This window comes from Rattus norvegicus, chromosome 17 (genome assembly GCF_036323735.1).
Source record: "Rattus norvegicus strain BN/NHsdMcwi chromosome 17, GRCr8, whole genome shotgun sequence".
Lineage (NCBI taxonomy): Eukaryota > Metazoa > Chordata > Mammalia > Rodentia > Muridae > Rattus > Rattus norvegicus.
In genome coordinates, this window is record NC_086035.1 from 73,499,041 (window position 1) to 73,520,048 (window position 21,008).

The 21,008-nt window shown below is 44.9% G+C and overlaps 1 protein-coding gene across 2 annotated transcripts in view; it reads left to right on the plus strand.

Moving 5' to 3' along the window:
- Taf3 (TATA-box binding protein associated factor 3) overlaps nucleotides 1-19,013 on the plus strand; it is a 152,892-nt gene extending 133,879 nt beyond the window's left edge. Inside the window, exons 5-8 of one of the 2 annotated variants that reach the window (NM_001271342.1) lie at nucleotides 12,727-12,976; nucleotides 15,788-15,894; nucleotides 17,016-17,169; nucleotides 17,254-19,013. In NM_001271342.1, the coding sequence (NP_001258271.1) occupies nucleotides 12,727-12,976; nucleotides 15,788-15,894; nucleotides 17,016-17,133 (475 nt within the window). In that variant the 3' untranslated portion in view covers nucleotides 17,134-17,169; nucleotides 17,254-19,013. Of the gene's footprint in view, nucleotides 1-12,726; nucleotides 12,977-15,787; nucleotides 15,895-17,015 lie in introns of both variants that reach the window. The other variant, XM_006254228.5, reaches the window with a different exon arrangement.
- Nucleotides 19,014-21,008: the final 1,995 nt, after the last annotated feature.

Below are 21,008 nucleotides of genomic sequence, written 5' to 3' on the forward strand. Positions count from 1 at the left end.
CCACCACCAGGTCCTATTTTGACGGTTGGTTATTAATAATCCTCAAGGTTGGAATAATGTTTTCCATATGCCGATAAGTGTGTGGCCATCCAGTGGGTCATAAGCAACCCATGTCTATGTCCTTAGAGAGGAGCTTTCCCTCCCTCAGCAGCCACCAACTACCAATAGCTCCTCGGCTTTCGGTGGGTCCTTGAGGGCCTCTCCCTGTGCAGGCTGTAATTTTGATGGCTGTATTTTTGTTCAGACAACCATAACTGCTGTGATTTGATGTGTACAACAGCCATATCATGGTCAACATCAGCATTTCTTAGCTCTTCTCCCCGGCCACCAGTCCTTCCATGCTCTCCGTCCTCTTCCTTGAAGTTACCTGAACTTTTGATGGGAGATTGATAGAGATGGCCTGTTCTTAATTAAGCACTACCCTGGCCAAAAGAATCTTCTCTAACCAAACAGAAAGCAGTATGACTTTATGAGGATAAATTAACTATTGTTTGACAGCGTACAGTTTAGCTAAATAACAATAGTATCTCCCAACCCCAGACCCATGACCTCCCCAGTCTTAGGACCTGCTCCCGGATTTACAACAGGCATGAAGTCACCCCTCCTGTAGAGCAGACCTTATGTCTGATCAGAATGCAGTGGCTACACACATAGCTCTCGTGCCACTCTTACACAGTGGGTATATCTTACCGCAGGTCAACATTCAGAACGCAGGGTCTAGTACTGAGAAAGATCACTGATGGCTTTTGTCCCCCCTGCATAGCACCTTCTGATACTCTGTAAGATAGCCTTCAGGGAGGAGTTTCTACTTATTCAAGGTTGACAGCCTTCAGGGAGGAGTTTCTACTTATTCAAGGTTGATTTTCCTGTGCCCTGCAACTGGAGTGAGTAGTGCTTCAACAACAGGGCAGCCTGCCATCCTCTCTAATTGAATTGTTTTCTTGAGACGGAGGGCCATAGGTTTCCATGTAGCTGTCTTACAGTCTTCATTTCCGAGGCTTCTGTAACTTCTTGCCGGGATCGGTGCAGAGAGCAGGCTGAGTCCTAAGCGTGTTGCTTTGCTCTTCAGGGCCCTGTTGCCCATGGAAATCGCTAGCACCCATTTCTCCCTGCTTGTCTGCCTTGTTCTCTGACCATTCCTTTTGCTTTCTCGTATGTACTCCTGTTTCTTCACACACCTTCCCTTCTTGCTCCTCTCCCTCACTCACTCCTTGCTTACTCTTTATGTTTCAGTCTAGCAGTGTTGTTAAAGCCCTTTTTGTTCATCGCATTTAGCCCAGTTACCTTTCAGAATATATTGTCTGAATGGACCAATGTCATTGTCAAGAGTGTCAAGCCCATCTTTAAAGGTCAGACCACTGTGGTGTCATCCACACTGGTTCCTCTTGTTTCCTACATGCTGGTGATGAACCTGGGGCCTCTATCCCCAAGCCACTGAGTGTCTTAGAAGAACTTGAAAGAAGGCTAAGACTGAGTAGTGGAATTGGGATATTGTGGTATTTTCCAATACTGTGCTCGACCAACAGACAAGCTCCTTTGCTTCAGAGATTTAGAACTGAGCAAAGAATGGTTGCCTCCTTTGGTCTTTACTTGGTACCTCAGCATTTTAGGTCTTTTGGATAAAATCAGGGGTTCTTGTATTAAAAATCATTTAAACAAGTACTGCTATTCGTGGAAGTACTTGACCTTTTTTTTTCTTCTGATTGCAAAAATATATGGTCATTATTTTCTTTAGAGTTAACTGTGGGCCAGTGAGATGGCTCTGAGGGTAAAAGTACTGGAGTTCAGGCCCAGAAACCCATAAGGCAGAAGGAGGGATCTGACTCCTACGAGTTAGCCCTGACCCTCACATGGAGTCCACACAGTCTATTAAAACATATATGCCACTCTAGCTTTGCTCCACCCTCTGGCCATAACTAGATCATGGGCATTTCATGTGCTTTTAATTCAACTGTTAAAGCACTTGCTGGTGTTGGAATGGCTCGGGCACTTATTATGACCTGGCTGTGAGGTACTGACTGATATGAACACGGGCCTGTGAGTTTTGCTGGAGCACAGAAGGGCACTGATAGGAAGGGATGCTCCTTGTTAGACTAAGGTGGAGGGCACGAGTAAGTCACAGTCACAAGTGCCAACTGGCCCTGCTCCCATGTTCTGCCACCACCAAGCCATTCAAAGCTGAGAAGTACAGCACAGTGGTTTTCTACTCTTTATTGTTTTCATTTTATTTGGTTTATAATAAATACAAGGAAATTAACATCTGCCTTGTAAATTTAGGTTACTGTCACAGAGCCTTATAAAATAGGCTTCTAATTGCCCCTTCTGCTCCTTTTTGGCCTCTCTAAAAGCATGAGCTATCTTTGTGTGTACAAGTGCACGTCTGTCCAGCAGCACGTGTGCTTTAAGTGTTACCGTTATACAGTTTTAAAAACTAGAAGATGAAAGCTCCGCTTGCTGGGCGGTGTTGGATTAGTACACACTTTAATCCCAGTACTTGGGAGGCAGAGGTAGGTAGGTCTTTGAGTTCAAGGACAAACTGGTCTACACTATGGACCAAGGTCCAGAACAGCCAGAGCTACACAGAGAACCCCTGTTTCAAAAAGCAAACACACACAAAAGAACAAAGAAAAGAAATAAAGATAGCACTTCCTTAAGATTTACTTTACCCATGGTAGGGGATGGGGGACAGGTGATTTGCCTGCTGGGACCAGAAGAGGACTTAGATTCCTCAGGAGCTGCTGTTACTGGCGGTTGTGAACTACCACACGTGAGCGCTAACAACTGAACTTCTGTGCGGAAAGGCAAGTGCTCTTAACCCAGTTCACTTACTGTTTTCTCATCAGTGTAGGTATATATTCCCATGTGGGTGTGCGCACACTAGTACCTGTGCCTGAAGAGGCGACAGGTGTGGGATTCCCTGGGACTAGAAGCCCAGGTACATCTGAGCCAGCAGATAACACAGCTCTGTCCTCAGGAGAGCAATGAATGATCTCCAACTCCGCCGCTGTCCGACCGTCTCAGCACAGGGCACGTGGTGAGCTCCACACTCCTAGTAATATTAGATCAGTCCTCTCATTACACCCTCTGAAGTGCTGGCTTTTAAAAAATCTAACCATCTCTTTAGCATTTATTAACTGAAACCCTTATTGAAAGTGTACTTCTATTTGGTTATTTTGACATGTAAATCCAACAAGGAAAGGGATGAGAAATGCTGACTGAACTCCTCCTGTTGCTGCCTTCAGGGGAAGGACTTGGAGCTGATTCAGAATTGCACTAGTAATGGTGGTTGGGTTTGGTCTCTCTGCCCACCGCACCCCATCTGTTTCCTTCTCCTTTCCTTCCTCCTTTTTCATGTTCATCTTCAAATTATCCTGTCTTGTCCAGTGGTAATTCTTTCATGGTGTCTGTTAGATTCAATACAACCTCATTAGTGTTGAATAGCTTTCATGTATTTCCTGTGTTACCGGCCATTTCCACAGACTTCAAATTAACCATTCCTTCAGAGAACACTGATTGTGTCAGTGGAGTAGAAATCGCGCTGTAGAGGTGCCCATTGCTACTAGAATGTCTAGGCCTTCACAAAGGACAGATCTGGAAAACAGATGTATTTGTAAAGGAAAGATCAGGCAGCCGTGATAGCACAGTGGACAGAGTACTGACGTGCAGACTTGAGGGCTGAGTTCAGATCCCCAGCACCCTTGGGAAAGGCTGGGCATGGTGGCTCACAGCTGTAATCCTAGGTCTGCAAAGGCGGAGTTAGGAGCACGTGTACAGCTTCATAGCCACCCACTCCAGCCAAAGTCTGGGCCCAGGTTCAGTGGGGAACCCTGTCACAAAAAGGTCAAGAAGCAGCTGTGGAAGAAGTTCCACCTCAACATCTTGCCTCCACATACTTGCAAACATACATACAACACACGCATGCACACACATACATACACACACATGTACATACATACATACACACATGTACACACACACATATATTCATACAGATACTAAATTTATCAGACTTAACATTATTGTGACATCTCTTTTTTTTTTAATTTATTTATTTAATGCATATGAGTACACTGTCGCTGTCTTCAGACACACCAGAGGAGGGCATCGGATCCCATTACAGATGGCTGTGAGCCACCATGTGGTTGCTGGGAATTGAACTCAGGACCTCTGGAAGAGCAGTCAGTGCTCTTAACCGCTGAGCCACCTCTCCAGCCCAGAGCCACCTCTCCAGCACTATTGTGACATCTCTAAATGTATTCTGTACCTTTTTACATTAGCAGTCTTGAGTGCAGGACAAGCACCAGTTGTTCTGTTCTATAAAACTACGAAATAATCTGCAGGTAATCTGCCTGTGACAGTACACATTATTACTACCGACAAGACTACTAAAGTTAAGGATTATGATTTTAAAACTTTTAAATAAAACCAGTTTACTCTAACTTCCAAATAAAAGCATTATTTAGCTAGATTAAGGAAGCCACTCAAACACTTGCAGTGGCTGGTGGGATGGCTCAGTGGATAGACGTGATTGCCATCTTGGCCTAGTGACCTGAGTTCACTCGTAGGAACTCACATGGTAGAAAGAGAGAACCAACTCCTGAAAGTTGACTTCTGACCTCCACCTATGCACCACAGCGTAGTCGTACCTCCCAATGCATGCATAAATACCAGATAAAAATCTAATTAAGAAATAGTAAGATTGAAGTTTTCTTAATCTTCACTGTTGCTCTTTTTGATTGGAGGGTTAAGATTTTATGACTGTATTTTCTCTATTTGTTTGTTTGCCTTATAATATTGAACTTGTCTTCAGGGCCCTCTGGATGCACTGTGATCACACTCACCCTGACCCTGTCACTGTCTCTCATCCCTTGTCCCACTCTTGCCCACTGTGGTATGAATAAGGGTGGCCCCATGGGCTCATACGTTTGAAGGAAGTGGAACTATTTGAAAGGATTGGACCTCATTGGAGTGGCTATTCTCTTTTTGGAAGGAGCATGCCACTGGGGTGGACTGTGAGGTTTCAAAAGCCCACACCAGCCCGACTCCCCTTCTTTTTCTGCCCCAAGGATCAGGATGTAGCTCTCAGCTACTGCTTCAGTAGGATGAGTGCCGCCATGCTCCCCTATGCCCTCACAATGATGATAATGGACTGACCCTCAGAAACTGTAAGCAAGCCTCAGTTAAATGCGTTGGACGCACTGTCTCCTCATAGCCATAGAACTCTATGATGCCCACCTTCCCCACCAGTCCTGCTCCTATTCTCGCTTCCCTTCTTCCTTTCAGGGGTTTAGGGAGGCAGGGGTGAGCAGGCTCCATGCAGGCAGTCACAGCCAATGTGTGTTCACCACACTGTGTCCAGAGACAATGTCCTATATATGCCTCTCTGCCATTAGGTTCCTAGAGTCCTTCTGTCCTCCTTCTACGATGCTCCCTAGATGTCTTGTCTGGAGTCAAACATAAAGCATTAACTATTCTTAGCACTTTAACCAGTTGTAAATTTTGCTGTGCCATTGCCCACTGTTAAAAGAGGTTTTTCTGGTCAAGGCTGAGACTTACACTAATCTATGAGTGTAAACATGGGTGTTGAGAAGACAGTTTAACTCTCTGACCACTCGTTCAAACATCAGTAGTAGATACCCCTGCATAGGGCCTGTGAGCTCCTTAGCCATAGGCTTTAGCAAGCATAAATCCCTCCCATGGAGTGGGCCTCATAACCAGTCAGGAAGCAGTGGTCACACTCTGAATATTTTGTGCTACCATTGTATCCGTGAGCATACCTTGCCAAGCAGTACAGAATTGTATCATGGAGGGTGTCCACCTGCATATGATCATTAATGATTGTCCACTAGCAGCCTGCATAGCATCAGCAGCAGGAAGCTATAAAGCCTCCCACTCAGTTCCACAGTCTTATTGGAGTTCCACTGGGCACCCAGGAGCAGGGGTTGCTTCACATGACACACACTGTTACATTTTTCTGTGGCTGTGTGAACAATAGGCCGGCATCCTAGTCTCCTGAAGTGATGTTTATTGTCTCATCACAATTGACATACTCGGGCATCTATTCATTTCTGCCTATTTTCCATTCAAAGACAGCTTTAGAAGTTCATTTTCTGAGCCAGGTGTGGTGGCGCACACCTCTAGTCCTGCACTTGGGTGACAGGCAAGTGGATCCTTCAAGGCTAATCTAGTGCGCGTACCAAGTTTTAGGTCAGCCAGAGCTATATAGTGAGGCCCTGTCTTAAAAACAAATTAATAGTCTTGAAAATAGAGATTATTTACCCGGCTCCAAAGTCTGAACTATGACATTAGAAAGCATTTGCTTCTCCCCGTTTGTGCGGCTTCCTGAGAGCTCGTCACTTGGCTTTCCCCTGTCCTTTATCGCTCTGCTGGATCTTCTCGCAAGTCTGATGAGACGTTCGTTATTCATTACTTATCGGAATGTCAGTGCCCTTTTAGGGGATTTTACAGATTTTACACATTTGACAATAGAAGTATAATCATTTGGGCCTCTCCCTTAGAAGCAAGATTCTATAGTGGTGATGTTCGTCTCTAATTACTTCATGCAATTTGTTTCATTTTTCAAATAGGTCATGCCTGCATTAAAAGATAAAATGTTTGCTACTTGATGTGTACTTGGGCTATGACAAGATAAAATACACATTTTATGGACGATGTAAATATTCAGGAGGCAAGCCATGAGCTCAAGGAATTAAATCCATTTATCGTTGTCTTATAATTATACCAATGTTAAATTTTGAGCTGTGAGGATCAAGAAGAATAAGGAATAATGATTGATTTGAAGAATCAACATAAAACTGATTCTCATAATTGTCTTTGGGTATTTGATCAACGTGAAATATGGAAATGACTGTCTCACTGTTTGGCATTTTAAGTACTGATACTGTAAAGTAGACTCCCTCCCAAGTTTGGAATATTTGCTTAGATACTGAAGCTAGAGAAATGGAAAGCTTGATGTATTTGTTTTCCATTCCCACACAACAATAGGCCTGGAATTTAGCCTTAAAGCAGCAGCCCTCCCCCTAGCTTCCTCGGGGTTTGATCAGTTTTCATTCAGGTCTTTGAAGCTGCTGGTCAAGAAAGTGTTGTCTGAAGTCCTCCATGAGGACTGGGTCTAAGTTCACCTAGACCGTGAGCACCCGAGTAAGGCAGCTTCCGTACATGCAGACACAGCAGCGCAGACACAGCAGCTGGGGAAGGGGGGAGGGGGGATGGAGCACTCAGAGCCAGTCTTGGAGATCATTGGAAGTGACTTTCAGATTATTGAAATCTGCCAGTGTGTGCCCACCAGACTGACTACCTCATTCAGGCCAGGTATGTCTGGGGCTTTCCATAAAAGTGAAAATGCAAAAATAGGAAGAATAGACAGACAAATTCACGCCACAGGCCAACCGAGAGCTTTCACAGCCATAGTACTGTAAAATCTCAGGAATGGTCTGCATTTGCTGTGAGAAGAGGTTCATTTAACATCTGTGAGAATGTGTTTCTTGTGGCAGATGGTGTGTCTGAAATCTAAAGTGAAATATTTAGGGAAAAGTTAAATGAATTGCGATTTAGGCAACATATGTTTTCCTCAAAGTGATTTTTCCCCATTGAGTAATTTCTGTGTTCAGAAGGTCACACAGACCCCATCCACAGACAAGGTTGCAGGACTTTCCCTGTGCTGTGCTGTCACCATTTAAACATGGCCATTTACTGTTAGGTACATAAGTAAGCCATTGTGAGGGGACTTTTGAACTGAGAGCACTCGGTAGCCAGTTACTTGGACTTTGATCATTTAGATTACTGGTTTCATAGCGTTTGCACACAATAGCGGAATAATGAGGCTCATTAAGCCTCCTGTGCAGAACACATCCAAAGTGTGTTTGCCTCTAACCTTGGAGGCTGAGGCGCTGGGAGGCGCAGCCCAACTCTTTATTGACTTGTCAAGCTGTGAGTTTGCATTACAGCTCATGACCCATTCTGTTTGTTGTGGGGAAACAGGTAAAGAAATCCCTCAGACAGTCCCTCCTTCTGCACATTTGTATGAATAACACCAGTGTTTATAGCGGTCGGAGCACTGTGACTAAATCCTCCAAAAGCTGTAAGGGTAGCAGCAGAGCCACTGTTGGACACAGCGGTGAGCCGTATTGCTTTCTCTGGGAGACGCTGGGCACTCAACAGGAAGCTCTGGACGGGAACTTACTGTGCATGGCAATAGGAGGTCAAGGGCAACCAGGGCCAAAATGGTGTCTACAGCGGTGAAATCAGGTGCTGATGTGTCAGCTGATCGCCGAGGGGCTGCACTGCGTTGCACTGCTGTGTGAGTTTTCGCATTGCTAAAACTAGATAATGAAAGAATTTTTCTTTAAGAAAGTCAGAGAATTGCTTTTAAAACTGTATATTTAAAACTACCCTAAGTCACTTAGAAGCTAAAGTCAAAATAACTCAAACTCTAGGAGACTCTGAACTTCAGGAGCCGGGAAAGTAGTTATAATGTAATACTACGCTGACCCTTAAAGTAGAGATAGAATAGTTTGCCTTATGAAATCATGTGCCCACTTTAATAACTTGTCCTTACATGCACGCGCACGCGCACACACGGGTACACGTGCAAGTTCCCTCACACTAAACCCCACCTCTTGAAAATCCTACTGCCTCTCAAATCAACACACTGAAGACCCAGCATATGACCACATACATCTTCTGGAACAAACCACATGTAAACATTGGCAAAAGCTAAATGACTCGTTTCTTGTTTTAGTCACATAAACAGACAGACAGCATTGTTCCTGAAGACTCTCTTCTCGCTTCCTTGAGCACTAGGCTCTTGCTCACCAGTGGGCAACAGCAGAGTCATCTGTACCGTGTGACCCTTTGACTCCACCTGGGGCTCTCTGCAGTATGTCTGACTAAACTGTGGCCAGCATTTCCCCAGAAGGTGTTGGGCAAGCAATCATTATGTTAGAGAATTCCCAGAGACACTTACGTGTGTATGTTTTTACTTTTTCATTATTTTTACCACAAGATTTATATATTAATTATGGATAAGCCAAAGAATCCCACCTTATAGAAGCAGTTTCTAAATAGTTTGCATATATATTCTTTTAAACTTTGTGTGACTGTACACAAATATTCATGCTTGCATTTTTTTCCTTAGAAAACTTGGATTTTATTATAAACTACTCACAACTATTTTTTTAATAAAAATACGTGTGTGACTACTTCAAATGATGTGGTAATTTTAAGATAGGTCTTAGTCCATAGCCCTGACTGTCCTGGAACTAACTATGTAAACTAGGCTAGCCTCAAACATCTGGCTACCTAACCCCCCTTCCCACCTCCCAACTGCTGGGATTAAAGATGTGACCTACCTGGTTATCCATCATGGCATCGGCCCTGCACACTGGTTTTAATAACCATTCAGAAGCACCGTGCTAGTTAACTGTCCCTCCTCCGACCTACAGCATTGTGTGTCCAGGCCTTTTAGTCTTTACTGTAAAGTCATTTGGCCACTGTATCCATATTTCCACCACAGCACACATTTCCCGTCTGACGCAGGCCTGCTTCTGAGGGCCTTTGCTCACAGTGAGAGAAGATGCTGTGTGTTACAGCTGTTACTTTTCTTGTTGGTGTGACAAAATGCTGCACAAAGGCAATGGGAAAGGCTTACTGTGCATCACAGTGTGAGGGTACAGCCCATCGTGGTGGGGAAGCCACGACCTCAGAGGCTCACATTGCATCCACAGTAAGAAAGCAGAGAGGATGAGCTATGCGCCGCTTGCTCTCTCCAGGATCTCGGCCTGGCCCACCCAGGGCCGTTGTTCTGACCTTATTCAAACCTTCATGGAAGCACACGTATAGATGCAGCTATAGGTGTTTCCATAGTAATTGCAAATCCAGTCGTCATGATGATGAAAATTAAGCATGGTGTTTGCTAACAGCTGTCAAGCTCACTGGCTTAAACTCAGAACCACAGCTGTACTCAGCAAATACACCACGGAATTGTGTCCTAGACCCCTACTTTTAAAAATGTTTTTTATTATTTATCTAATCTGTGTGTGTTTGAGAATTTCGACTGTATATATGTTGTGTACCACGTACTTGCCTAATAACCACAGAGGCCGGAAAATAACATTACATTTCCTGAGATTAGAGCTGCAGACTGGTGTGAGCCACCATCTAGGAGCTGGGAATAGAGCTTGGGTCCTCTGAACGACCAGCCAGTGTTGATAACCACTGAGCCTTTACCAAAGAAATCTTTTTTTAATGTATCCACTTAGCTTATAAAATGATAAATGTTACTTATCTTAATTACCTTATAAAATGGTAAATATTAATAATTTATTTAAAAATGTAAGGGCCCAAACAGTTTCTTTCAGTATAAGCCTACAGGTAGTAAACCCTTAAATTTTATTTGACTAAAGCATCTTTATTTGGCATTCTCTCTGTAAGATTTCAAAAACGGAATTTATTTTTCGTTGCCATATTTGCCTTCTGCTTTGCAAGCCTCACAAGCCAGCTGCTGTGTCTGTCTGTCCGTGTGGAAGCAGGTGGTCTTACCTCCAGCTGCTGTGTCGTCTCTCGGTGTGAAAGCAGGTGGTCTTACCTCCAGCTGCTGCTCCGCCTCTCTCTGTTTTGCGGTTTTGTTACAGTGTGCTTTGGTTGCCGCTTCCTTTCTATCCACCTGGAATGCACTGCCTTCCTTACATACATACTATACATAGTATCTTCCATGGGTTCCACAGAACTCTTGGCAGGGCCACTATCTTAGGGTCGCCACTGAAACCCACACTTCACCTTCTAAGCTTCCTTCAATGGCTTCTCAGGGCCTTCACTCGGGAACCATCCCCCATCCCTTCACTTTTCAAGCACCACGCAGATGACACTGCCCCAGTTCTCCAAAATGAGAGGGACCCTGCCCACACCCCCACCTCAGCCACAGTGGCAGCTACTCTTGTTTGAAATTGCTTTCTAGAGGCTATCTAAAGAGCCGGAAGTTAGAAACGTAGGTGGTGGGTCTTACCCTGAGGGCGAGCTTCCCTTTGTTCCAGGGCAGAGCAGGCTTTTTTTTAATGGCCCTAATCTTTAGCAGCCTCGCTTCCAGCTCAGCCTTGGCCAGTGTCCTTTTCTCTAAACTGGTCAGTGTACATGTGGCCCATGTGTGCTTTTACTGCTGTAGACTGCATAGTGTTATCAATGACAACCACACCATGGTATTATGTTGCTTTGAAATTTCCTCTACTGGCCTTTAATCCCAGCATTCAGGAGGCTGAGCCAGGTGGATGTCTGTGAGTTAAAAGCCAACCTGGTCAAGTAATGAGTTCCAGGATAGTCAGGGTTATATAGAGAAACCTGTCTCTAAAACAAAGCAGACATCCAAAAAGGAGGAGAAGGAAGAAGAAATAATAATCTCCACAGAAGATTAATGTATCCTCAGGCAAGTTCTCAAGATACGGGCAGAAAGCAACTGAATCCTTTACCAAAATATCACACGAAAGGTTTCTAGTTGGGCTGTTAGTATTGATCCCTTCCGAAACCACTCACACTGGCCTTCACAGTCCACACTGCTGTCGGCGCTGCTGTTTCCAGGCTTCTGTTAGCACAGCTTCCTAACTGCTCTTTTATTACAGACTTCCAAGTCTTCCGGGTTCCTCAGAAAAAGTGGCATGGTGACGTAAATGTAAGGCAGCCGCCCACTCTCTGCCAGCCTCTCTGTTAGTTACATAGTTATGGCTGTGGTAAGGCAGGACTGTGACCATGTCAGTTTATGGAAGAGGTTTGCGGGGCTTACAGTTCCAGAGGGACAGGGCTCAGTTACGGTGGAGAGGCATGGTCACAAGTAGCAGGTATGATGGCTGCAACAGGAAACCAAGGGATCACATCTTTAGGTACAAGCATGAAGGAGCAGAGCAAACTGGAAGCAAGGTGAGACAGTGACATCAAAGCCAACCCCTAGTAATGGCTGTACCATATAAATCTCCCTCGAACGTCACCAACTAGGGACCAAGTGTTTAAGCACCAGACCCTATGGGCCTTCTCATTCAAATTAAATAGAAAAGACACCTGCATATCTTTTAGGGCTTCATGACTTCTGGGGAGGAAGGGATTCCTTTGAAGCCAGTAAGACTCCAGGCCAACGGCTCAAGAGAAACCACTCACAAGGAACGCCACAGCACTTCTCACATTTCCTCTCAGAAGTCAGTCAGTTGACACATCTGAAGTCGTGAGGGAGGAGTGTGTAACCAAGTTATGGAAAAACACAATCCTTCTATTATGTATCTGTGAAAAACATACACGTGGGTATTGATTGTTAGAATGTCTCTACGTGTGTGATCACTGAGAAAGTTAGCCTAAGTTTCAACAGTGATAATGGGATAGGCCTTGAATTCTGAGCTCTTTAACTGTTTCTGGACACTTTAAAGCATATTTTTCAAGACTGGGGATATAACTCAGCTCTTAGAGTGGTTGCCATTCATGCATGAGACACTGCAAAATAAAATTAATAAACATGGATGGCAGTATGGCTCTGCAGGTAAGTGTGACAACTTGAGTTTGATCTCTAGAACTCATGTGGTGGAAGGAAGCGTCTCCCAGCACATCGTCTTCTGACTGTCTCACAACATAAATAAATGCCGTGCAAATCTACTTTGCTTCCAGACAAAGGTCTTTGTAGGAATTGTTAAATCTATGGTACATTTTGACCTTGGCTTTTTTTCTCCTTGACAGTGTCATCAGCAAGGTGGTGCCAGCCCCGGAGGCTAAGCCCGCTCCTTCTCTGAACAGACCTAAAACCCCGCCTCCGGCCCCTGTCCCTATTCCTGTACGAGTGAGCCCTACTCCATTGCCGCCACCACTCCTCGCCCAGGCTGCGGTGTGCCCTGCCCTGATGCCATCCCCAGCCCCTGCCCTCTCTGCAGCAGGGAGCGCCAAAGCCCCAGTGCGGAGCGTCGTGACCGAGACAGTCAGCACTTACGTGGTACGTGTGTCTCCACAGCGTTTAAGGGGGGGCTGCTTCTGCAGTGCTGGCCCTCACAGCAGTGCTTGATAAATGGAGAAGCATTACCATTGCCTTTTCAAGCTCTTGGCTCAAAACCACATAGATGATGTTCAGCTACATAAATGAGGCCAACCTGCATTTGTGTTGATTTGAATCATGTCTATACCTGAATATAAGAACACCAGTGTACAACTGTGATATTCAAATACCTCAGTGGATTCCTACTAGAGTGAGTAAATTACTGACGTCAATATAATTTATGTATTAGACATAGATCTTATGGGCTGGCTATTATTTCTCAATGGTAGCACTATTCATTATATTTTATTTGCTGAGATCCAGAATATATAGGAACTTACATCTTAACTAGAAAGAACCTTTAGACCATAAGAATTTCTGAGCATTCAAGTGCTTTTTTTATTCTTAGACCTAGCTCGGTGGTAGAGAGTGTGCCTAGCACGTACAGGGCCCTGAGTTTAACCCCTCGTGCTGAAAGTGAGTAGCAAACGCTTCTCATCACATCGAATGGCCCTGCGTTCTCCTGAGAGTGCCCTTGGCTGTTCCCACACTTAATTGTGTGGGGTCTGATTCCAACACCAAATTCAATCCAGTAATGAAGTATTTTATAAAGATATGTTCTCAGGGCACAGTGAAGACACACACAAGCACACTAAGTATTTGTAAATGGAGATATTGATGCCTTTGAATGACAAGCTCCGCAGGCTGTTGACTTAGCCTAGCCCTTGAAGAGATGAATGATTGAGAAGTATCTATATAGCATGTTACATGGGGGAGTTTGGAAAAAAAATAAACCATTATATATGTGAGACAGTATAAGGACACAAGTATAAAAAAATCCTGAATGCATTCACAGAGTAGATAGACAGGAAAAGTTAACTTAAAATTAGTAAATTGGCAATGTGATAGAAAAACCTGTGAGGATCGATTGGTCCACTCCTCTCCACCGAGGAGTATAATTGAGGCATCACCCCCAGGTGAGCTGACCAGGAAGGAGTTTATACTTAATCTCCTCAGCCTCCATTTGTTTATCTGTAATTAAGGGATTTGTATTAGACTCGGTAATCTCTGTACTCTTGTCTGGCTCTGAAGATTGTGGCTTTCCAGTAGATATCGGAACTGACTTCACAGATGTGAAAGCACCTGGAACAGCGCTCGAATGTCTCCTAGTCTAACTAGACACTTTATAGATGGAGGACACACAGGACGATTCTCTCACTGCCTACTACTGTACCATTGACAGTGAGATTCCTGTAGGCCCTGTTTCCCCATTTTTAAACTATCCAAAGATGTGTTTTAAAAGAACTCAGTACCCAAGAAAATACTGTGTATTACTGTGGTGCTACAGCAATTTTTTTTTTTTAATGTATCTCAAAGTCACAGCCTGCTAATGTCAAGTAAGGGCAGCCAGCAGCGAGACCAGCCATGCATGGTGGGTTCGCCCACTGAGCACCCAGTGCCTGGTGACTACTGGTGCAGTTGTCCCCACGTTAAAGCTGGCAGTCAGAGCAGCTTTCTCCACGTTCCTCTAGACAGGCTTCAGATGAGTGTAGATTGCTTTATAGAGATTTTTGAAATAGTAACCCTTGAATGAGTCCATGCATACAACAGAACATATCCACTCTTGATTCCCCCTCATAAGGAACCCTGGCCTTTCACACATGTAGTCAGTGTAGCACTTGAAGGCATAGGAAGAGGACACCTTACTCTGTGGCCATCTAAAGTAGACTTGCCTCAGTGCTCCTTTGCACCCATGCAGAATTGGCTTCGATATTGTGACATTTAGAAAGCCATCCAGTTAGGAACACTCCCTACTGAGAATGAAGCCGGAACCCTGGAACCTGCGGTATTTGGAGCATAATGATAATTAAGTGTGCAGTTCTTTGGCCCATGAGCCTCTGCTTCCCTTTGCCCTCTAGTGGATTGTGCTTTTCTAAGATGCCATGCAGGGAATGGAAAGTTACTCAGTAACAGCTCTTTTACATCCTTGATCTTATCACCTAGTTCAGGAGAAGGCTTGGCTAATGAGTAATGAGGGAATGCATGCGCGCTCGACTGTGTGTGCTAACCCCATGCTATGAGCGTGGCTGAGAAAATAGGGAAACCGAGAGCTTTCAGAACTATCCGTTGTGTGGCCGATAGGCCAGATTCACGAGGGGTTCGGGAGATGAGAGGAGTTCTTAGGAGAAGCTGTCTGCCAGTCGTGACAGTTTCAGAGACGACTCTGCAATGCTTTGTTTTAATGATTTACAGAGCAGTTTAGAATGTGCATCAGAAACATGTCGTTCTATCCAGGCACAGCAGCACATACCAGAAACCCCGGCACTCATGAAGTGAGGCCAAGATTGTAGTTCAAAACCAGCCTGGACCATAAGTGGCTGCCATGCCTGCCTAAGCTTATAGAACCTACCTCCAAAATAATAATAATAATAACAATGCAGGATGGGGTAGAGAGAGGGAAGAGTAGGGAGAAATGCAAGAGGGAGAGAGATAGTGAGGAGAGAGTGTGGGGGGAAGAAAGTGTGTGTGTGTGTGTGTGTGTGTGTGTGTGTGTGTGTGTGTGTGTGTGTGTAGGGGGACTATTGTTCACTAAGTAGCTGTTTTCCTCTGTGTGGTTCCAGAGCGGGGGTGACTGATGGTGACACACAGACAGTGCTGGTCTGTACGCCTAGCTTGTTGGTTTAGTGTGCACAGCATAAAGCAGCATTCTTATCTGGCCTCTTCTGCTTCTTTCCCCACACCATTTCTTCGGGCTCTGCACCTTACCACCAGATCCGTGATGAGTGGGGCAATCAGATCTGGATCTGTCCAGGTTGCAACAAGCCAGATGACGGCAGCCCAATGATTGGCTGTGACGACTGTGACGATTGGTACCACTGGTGAGTGCCCCCAGATCCCCAGAGTGCTAGACCGCAAGACGGCCAGCCGAGCCTGAGCATCTCAGAGCGACTCAGGACAGGGTCAGTAACTGCACTGTTGGTCGTGCTGTTGTTCCTGAGCCTGACTGTGGATGTCCTGCTTCAGTTCTGTACCCTTTCCTACAGGAATAGTAACTCCCCTCTCCTCCCTGCCCCTGGCATTGGGCTGCATAGTGAAGTTGAGGTCAACCTGGGCTACCTGAGACTCTTTCCCACCCTCAGCCTCTCCCCCCAAGTGAAACATACAAGCAAAGCCATTGCATTATACTCTTCCTGATGGAAAGAACAAATAAACTAATTAGTCTCACTATACAGAAGGCGCTATATAATATAGCCCAAATACCCAGCGTAAGTGCTACAGTGTTTGGGCAGATTTCTGGTGTATACATCATTTTTGGCATTTATTTTCATTGCGGGATTGGAGCGTGCTGTATTGGTTTGCACACCATTTCGTTCCCTGTTTCTGAGCACAGCACGTGGCTCAGAGACCGCGTGCTGTTGGGCATCATGGCCAGTGTCTTCATCTGTTGAGCCACCATGCCTTAAAGATTCATTTTAAAGCACCAGAAGAGAAGGGATTGGTTTACCTCAGTTGGTAGAGTGCTTCCTTAGCATGCAGGAGGAGAAGCCTTAGGTTCCATCCCCATAGCTGCAAAAGCTGACTGTAGGGTGCACACATCCCAGCTTAGGTAGTAAAGGCAGGAAGATCAGGAGTTCAAGGTCATCCTGGGCTACGTAAGGAGTTCAGAGCTAGCCTTGACCGTACCAGGAAGAAGTGACCCCTTTGAAAACATGGCACAAGGGCTGAAGAGATGTCCCCATGGTAAGAGCACTGTCTGCTGCTGCTTCTGGGAGCTCGCAGTGGGCTGCAACTCCACTTACAGGATCAGACACACTCTTCTGTCCTCAGGCAGCACCAGGTACACAAAAAATACACAGCCAAAACACCCGTACATATGACACACAATAAAAACTTGGAAGTTTCTTTCTTAGGAAGCGTACAGCTTGCAGACCCTGCCTCAGGAAAAAGAAGTTACAAACAGTAAGAAACTTGGCTAACGTGAACTTGTTTTGGTGTCTAGGCCCTGTGTGGGAATCATGGCTGCTCCTCCGGAAGAAATGCAGTGGTTCTGCCCCAAGTGTGCCAACAAGATAAAGAAAGACAAGAAGCACAAGAGGAGGAAGCACCGGGCACACTGACGTCTGCGTGGGCGGGACTGCTGCCCCGCACCGGGCGCACTGACCGGGCGCACTGACGTCTGCGTGGGCGCACTGACCGGGCGCACTGACGTCTGCGTGGGCGGGACTGCTGCCCCGCAGCGGGCCGGGGCTGGCCCAGTTCTGCCATCCGTCTCCCCCAGGCCCTGTGGACAGCGCATCCCCAGGAGCAAGGACAAGAACATGCCATTGCTCTGGACGCTCCCTTCTGAAACACACGGGCCTGAGCTCCCACAGCATGTTGCTGAAGAGAAACTCCAGTAGAGGCCTGGCCTGAGGGCTGGCACCTCCATCTGCCTATTACCAGTGACAAGTATTAATAAAGACACCACACATCTTCCCTCTTGACTTCCTTCTTCTCTCAGAACCTTTATTCCGGTGTTAGGTAAGACGTCTGTACAAACGCCCAGACTGACTGGAGGATGCGTCAGTCGCTCTACAGTTTGCAAGCCGCTCCCTCCCTCCACAGCGAGGTGACCCGCAGGAGAGAGCGCTCCAGTCAGAGGACTGGTAAATATTTTTGTGATGAGAGTATATGAAGCCCCCCACCTCACCCAACTTTTATTACTAGCGTGTAAAATGTTCAGGCTTTTGTGAGATACCTTATATTTTTTAAGAAAAGGGTTTCTATCATGTCCTGTCCACCTCTGCAAATTCTTTTCATTTAGCGTATTTTATAACTTGGATTCTTATTCTACTGTGTGAGCTGCTGGAGTCCCTCTCGCTGCGTGTGCATCCCATCAACTTGTATAAAACTCTTGATACTGAGAAAAATCCCCCACTGTAAATAATAAATATTTATGAAGTAGTTATTTTTAAAATTTTTTTATCGTGTTTAATTCTGGCTTTCTCTGGAATCCACTGTGATTTCAGCCATGTCTGTAATTGCTGCTGTACATAGGCAAAGAGAGAGAAGGGCCCAGACCATGTCCCTCCCTAGACACCCTGCCCACATGGCGGGCAGAGGACCCTAGCAATTGGAAGGAAACAAGGCAATTGACACCTCGAGTCAATGGCTTGAAATCGTTTTGTTTGTTACATATTTCCTGTAAATTTCTCTCACTTTTACTAAAAGGACATGTAGTTTCCACAAAAGTAAAAAAAGAAAAAATACTGTAGCATTTTGTGTTTATATTGTTTTATTTCTACAGATTTGTTCATGGATATTGTGCTTTAAGGTTGAAATGAAGTATATTATGGATTTTTTTAAGAAAACTCATCAAATTTCAGGGTATCACAAAACTTTATTATATTGCTATACTGCCCACTATTTATTATATGTTATAGATATCTGAAACATAAACCAAATGTTTTATTTTTAATGTAAAAAAAAGCATCAAATTTAACTTTATTAGCATATTTTAGTGGCTTTGAAATAACTATGGACCTTTACTTGATTTTGAAATAATCCCAATCTGGGCATGTGTGAAGGCGATCTTGAATGTTAGAACTCGGAATTTGAACCTAATACAAATATATGAGTAGAAATGTGATTTTTTTTTTACTGCCAACTCAATTGACATTAGTATTATAGTCACTCCTATTTTAAAACATATAATGTGGTTTCAGAAATGTGGTTCTCTGCCTTGATGTTAAATTGCAGAACAGTGGTAACGGAGTCAACCTGCGAAGAGTGTGGAAGTCACTCCCCTCCTTGTTCTAGAAGCCAGAAGTTTTCGTCACCCCTGCCCCCCAAAAAGTATCTATGTCGAGATATGTGTCTCTTTTCTTTTTCATTCACTAGAGATCATTCTAAATACTTTATACAATATTTTCACATGCACAAAGAATACCCATTAGTGCTTTTTGGAGAAGACGAAGGATGGGGGAAGTACAAAATAAAGATTATTGGCTGTTTCGTAGCTTGCTTTTCCGTCTTCTTTATTTAGGAATCGGTTCCCTGAGGCATGGTCAGTGGATTTGAAGTCGCCACGTCTAAGTGAGCAGGTCGCACCCCTGAAGTAAGAAAGGAGATAGAACTTTTTCCCGTTCCTCCAGTCTGAGAGTCTCCAGCTCACATAACATTTAAGAAATTTCAATCAATTTGTTGTCCCTTGCTATTTCATGGTTGCTTTCCTAAATCCAGTCCATGATTTTATAAATGGTCTTTGCAGTAATAAAAACCAAAGAATCATTTTCAGGGGGCTGGATGGCTCAAGGGATTAGTAATGAAATACAGAGCCTTTCACCTCTAGGTCAGTGAGTCGAATCCAGTCCAGGTCACTAAAGACCCAAAGTTGTCACCATCTTATGACTCTTCAGTGGCCCGTGCAAAGCATACTGGTGGCTGCAGTCTCCACTAGACGGGCTGTCTGACAGCAACCTAAGGAAGTTTAAGAAACTTAAAAAGTGTGGATTAGAAAATGAAACATCAATGTTACGAAGAAAAGTTAAAAAACTTGGTCAAAATCATTCTCCAGAGAGAGAGAGAGAGAGAGAGAGAATTATAAACACCACAGATTTCACCAGAGTGGAGGCAGCTTTCTTTAAATGGTAAAACCAGAAGGGGACTGGAAAGAGGACAGGCATGAATACAGGATGGTGACAGCCTGGGAAGAGAGGTGTCCCCATAAGTAAAGCTGGACAATCACGAGGACCTGATCTGTCTCCAACAGAAAAGGCTGGGCGTGAAGCATGCTCCAGGGAGGCAGACATACACTTCTGAGGCCTGCTGACCAGTCAGGGTAGCCAACATAGCAGGCCCCAGGTTCTTTAAAAGACCTCAACAACAACAACGGCAAAAGTCAAGTAGAGGGCCTGGGTAGATGGGTCAGCAGTTAAAAGTCCACAAAGTCCAGATCCTAGGACCAACAGGAGGCTCACAGATGCAGGTACCTCAGCTCCAAACGGTATGATGCTTTGTGTCCTCCATGAGCCCCAGCACACAGATATGCACATGCATGTACACATGGGCCGTTTTGTTTTTGTTTTTTCAACATAGGGTTTCTCTGTGTAGTCCTGACTTTAAACCCAGAGATCTACCTGCCTTTGCCTCCCAAGTGCTGGGATTAAAGGCGTCATCCACCCCCATGCCTGGCTACACCATTAATAATAACACTAATGTGGAGAGCAACAGAGAAGGAAACCCAGAGGCAACCTCTTGCTTCCACAAGCACACACACTGTCCGCACACACACACTACACAGACAATAAAGAAAACTGCTCGCTCTGCAAAGCGAAGGCACCCGGCTACAGGAATGTGAGTTGTAACAATCTGAAGCACAAGAATGAGAAGTATTTCTCATTAGGAAGGCTAACCGTTGCCTCTTTAAAGCAGCAGCCTCTTTTTCCTTTTCTTTATCCCAGGCCATCATTTGAGCGGCATCCATACTTTCTAAAGAAGAAGGGAGGCAAAGTATTCTTACCCTGCCAGTGTTTTATAGAAGGAAACAGATACCCAGAGGAAATTGAACTGCTCGCGGTGCGATAACCAGCCATCGGGGACTAGGGTGGCTGGCAAGGCGTCGTCTCTGTAGCCGACGAGGTGTCTGTCTTCAGAAGGCGTCTGCCACTAAATACAGTGAGGATCTTTATCCGCCAACTGATGTGTGATCCCAAACCTGGAGAGAACCAGAGGCTCTCAGTATGCCGACCATGGGGGCTTTTTACAGAGATAAAAATACACTGCGTTACTCAACCAAGTCACCCAAACCACCTTTGTTCTCCCTTCAATAGGACGATTAAACAAAGACCTGCCAGCCAAATTAAAGTATAAAATGAACGCCGAGATAGGAAAAGCTGGCCACCGAGAAGGCTAACCAGTGAGGTTCACTGAGCGCACGGTTCTCAATACAAATGGTTTCATACCCTGTCTCTTCCCATCGTCTCTGTTCTCTAGGAGTTTTAAGGAAGAATTG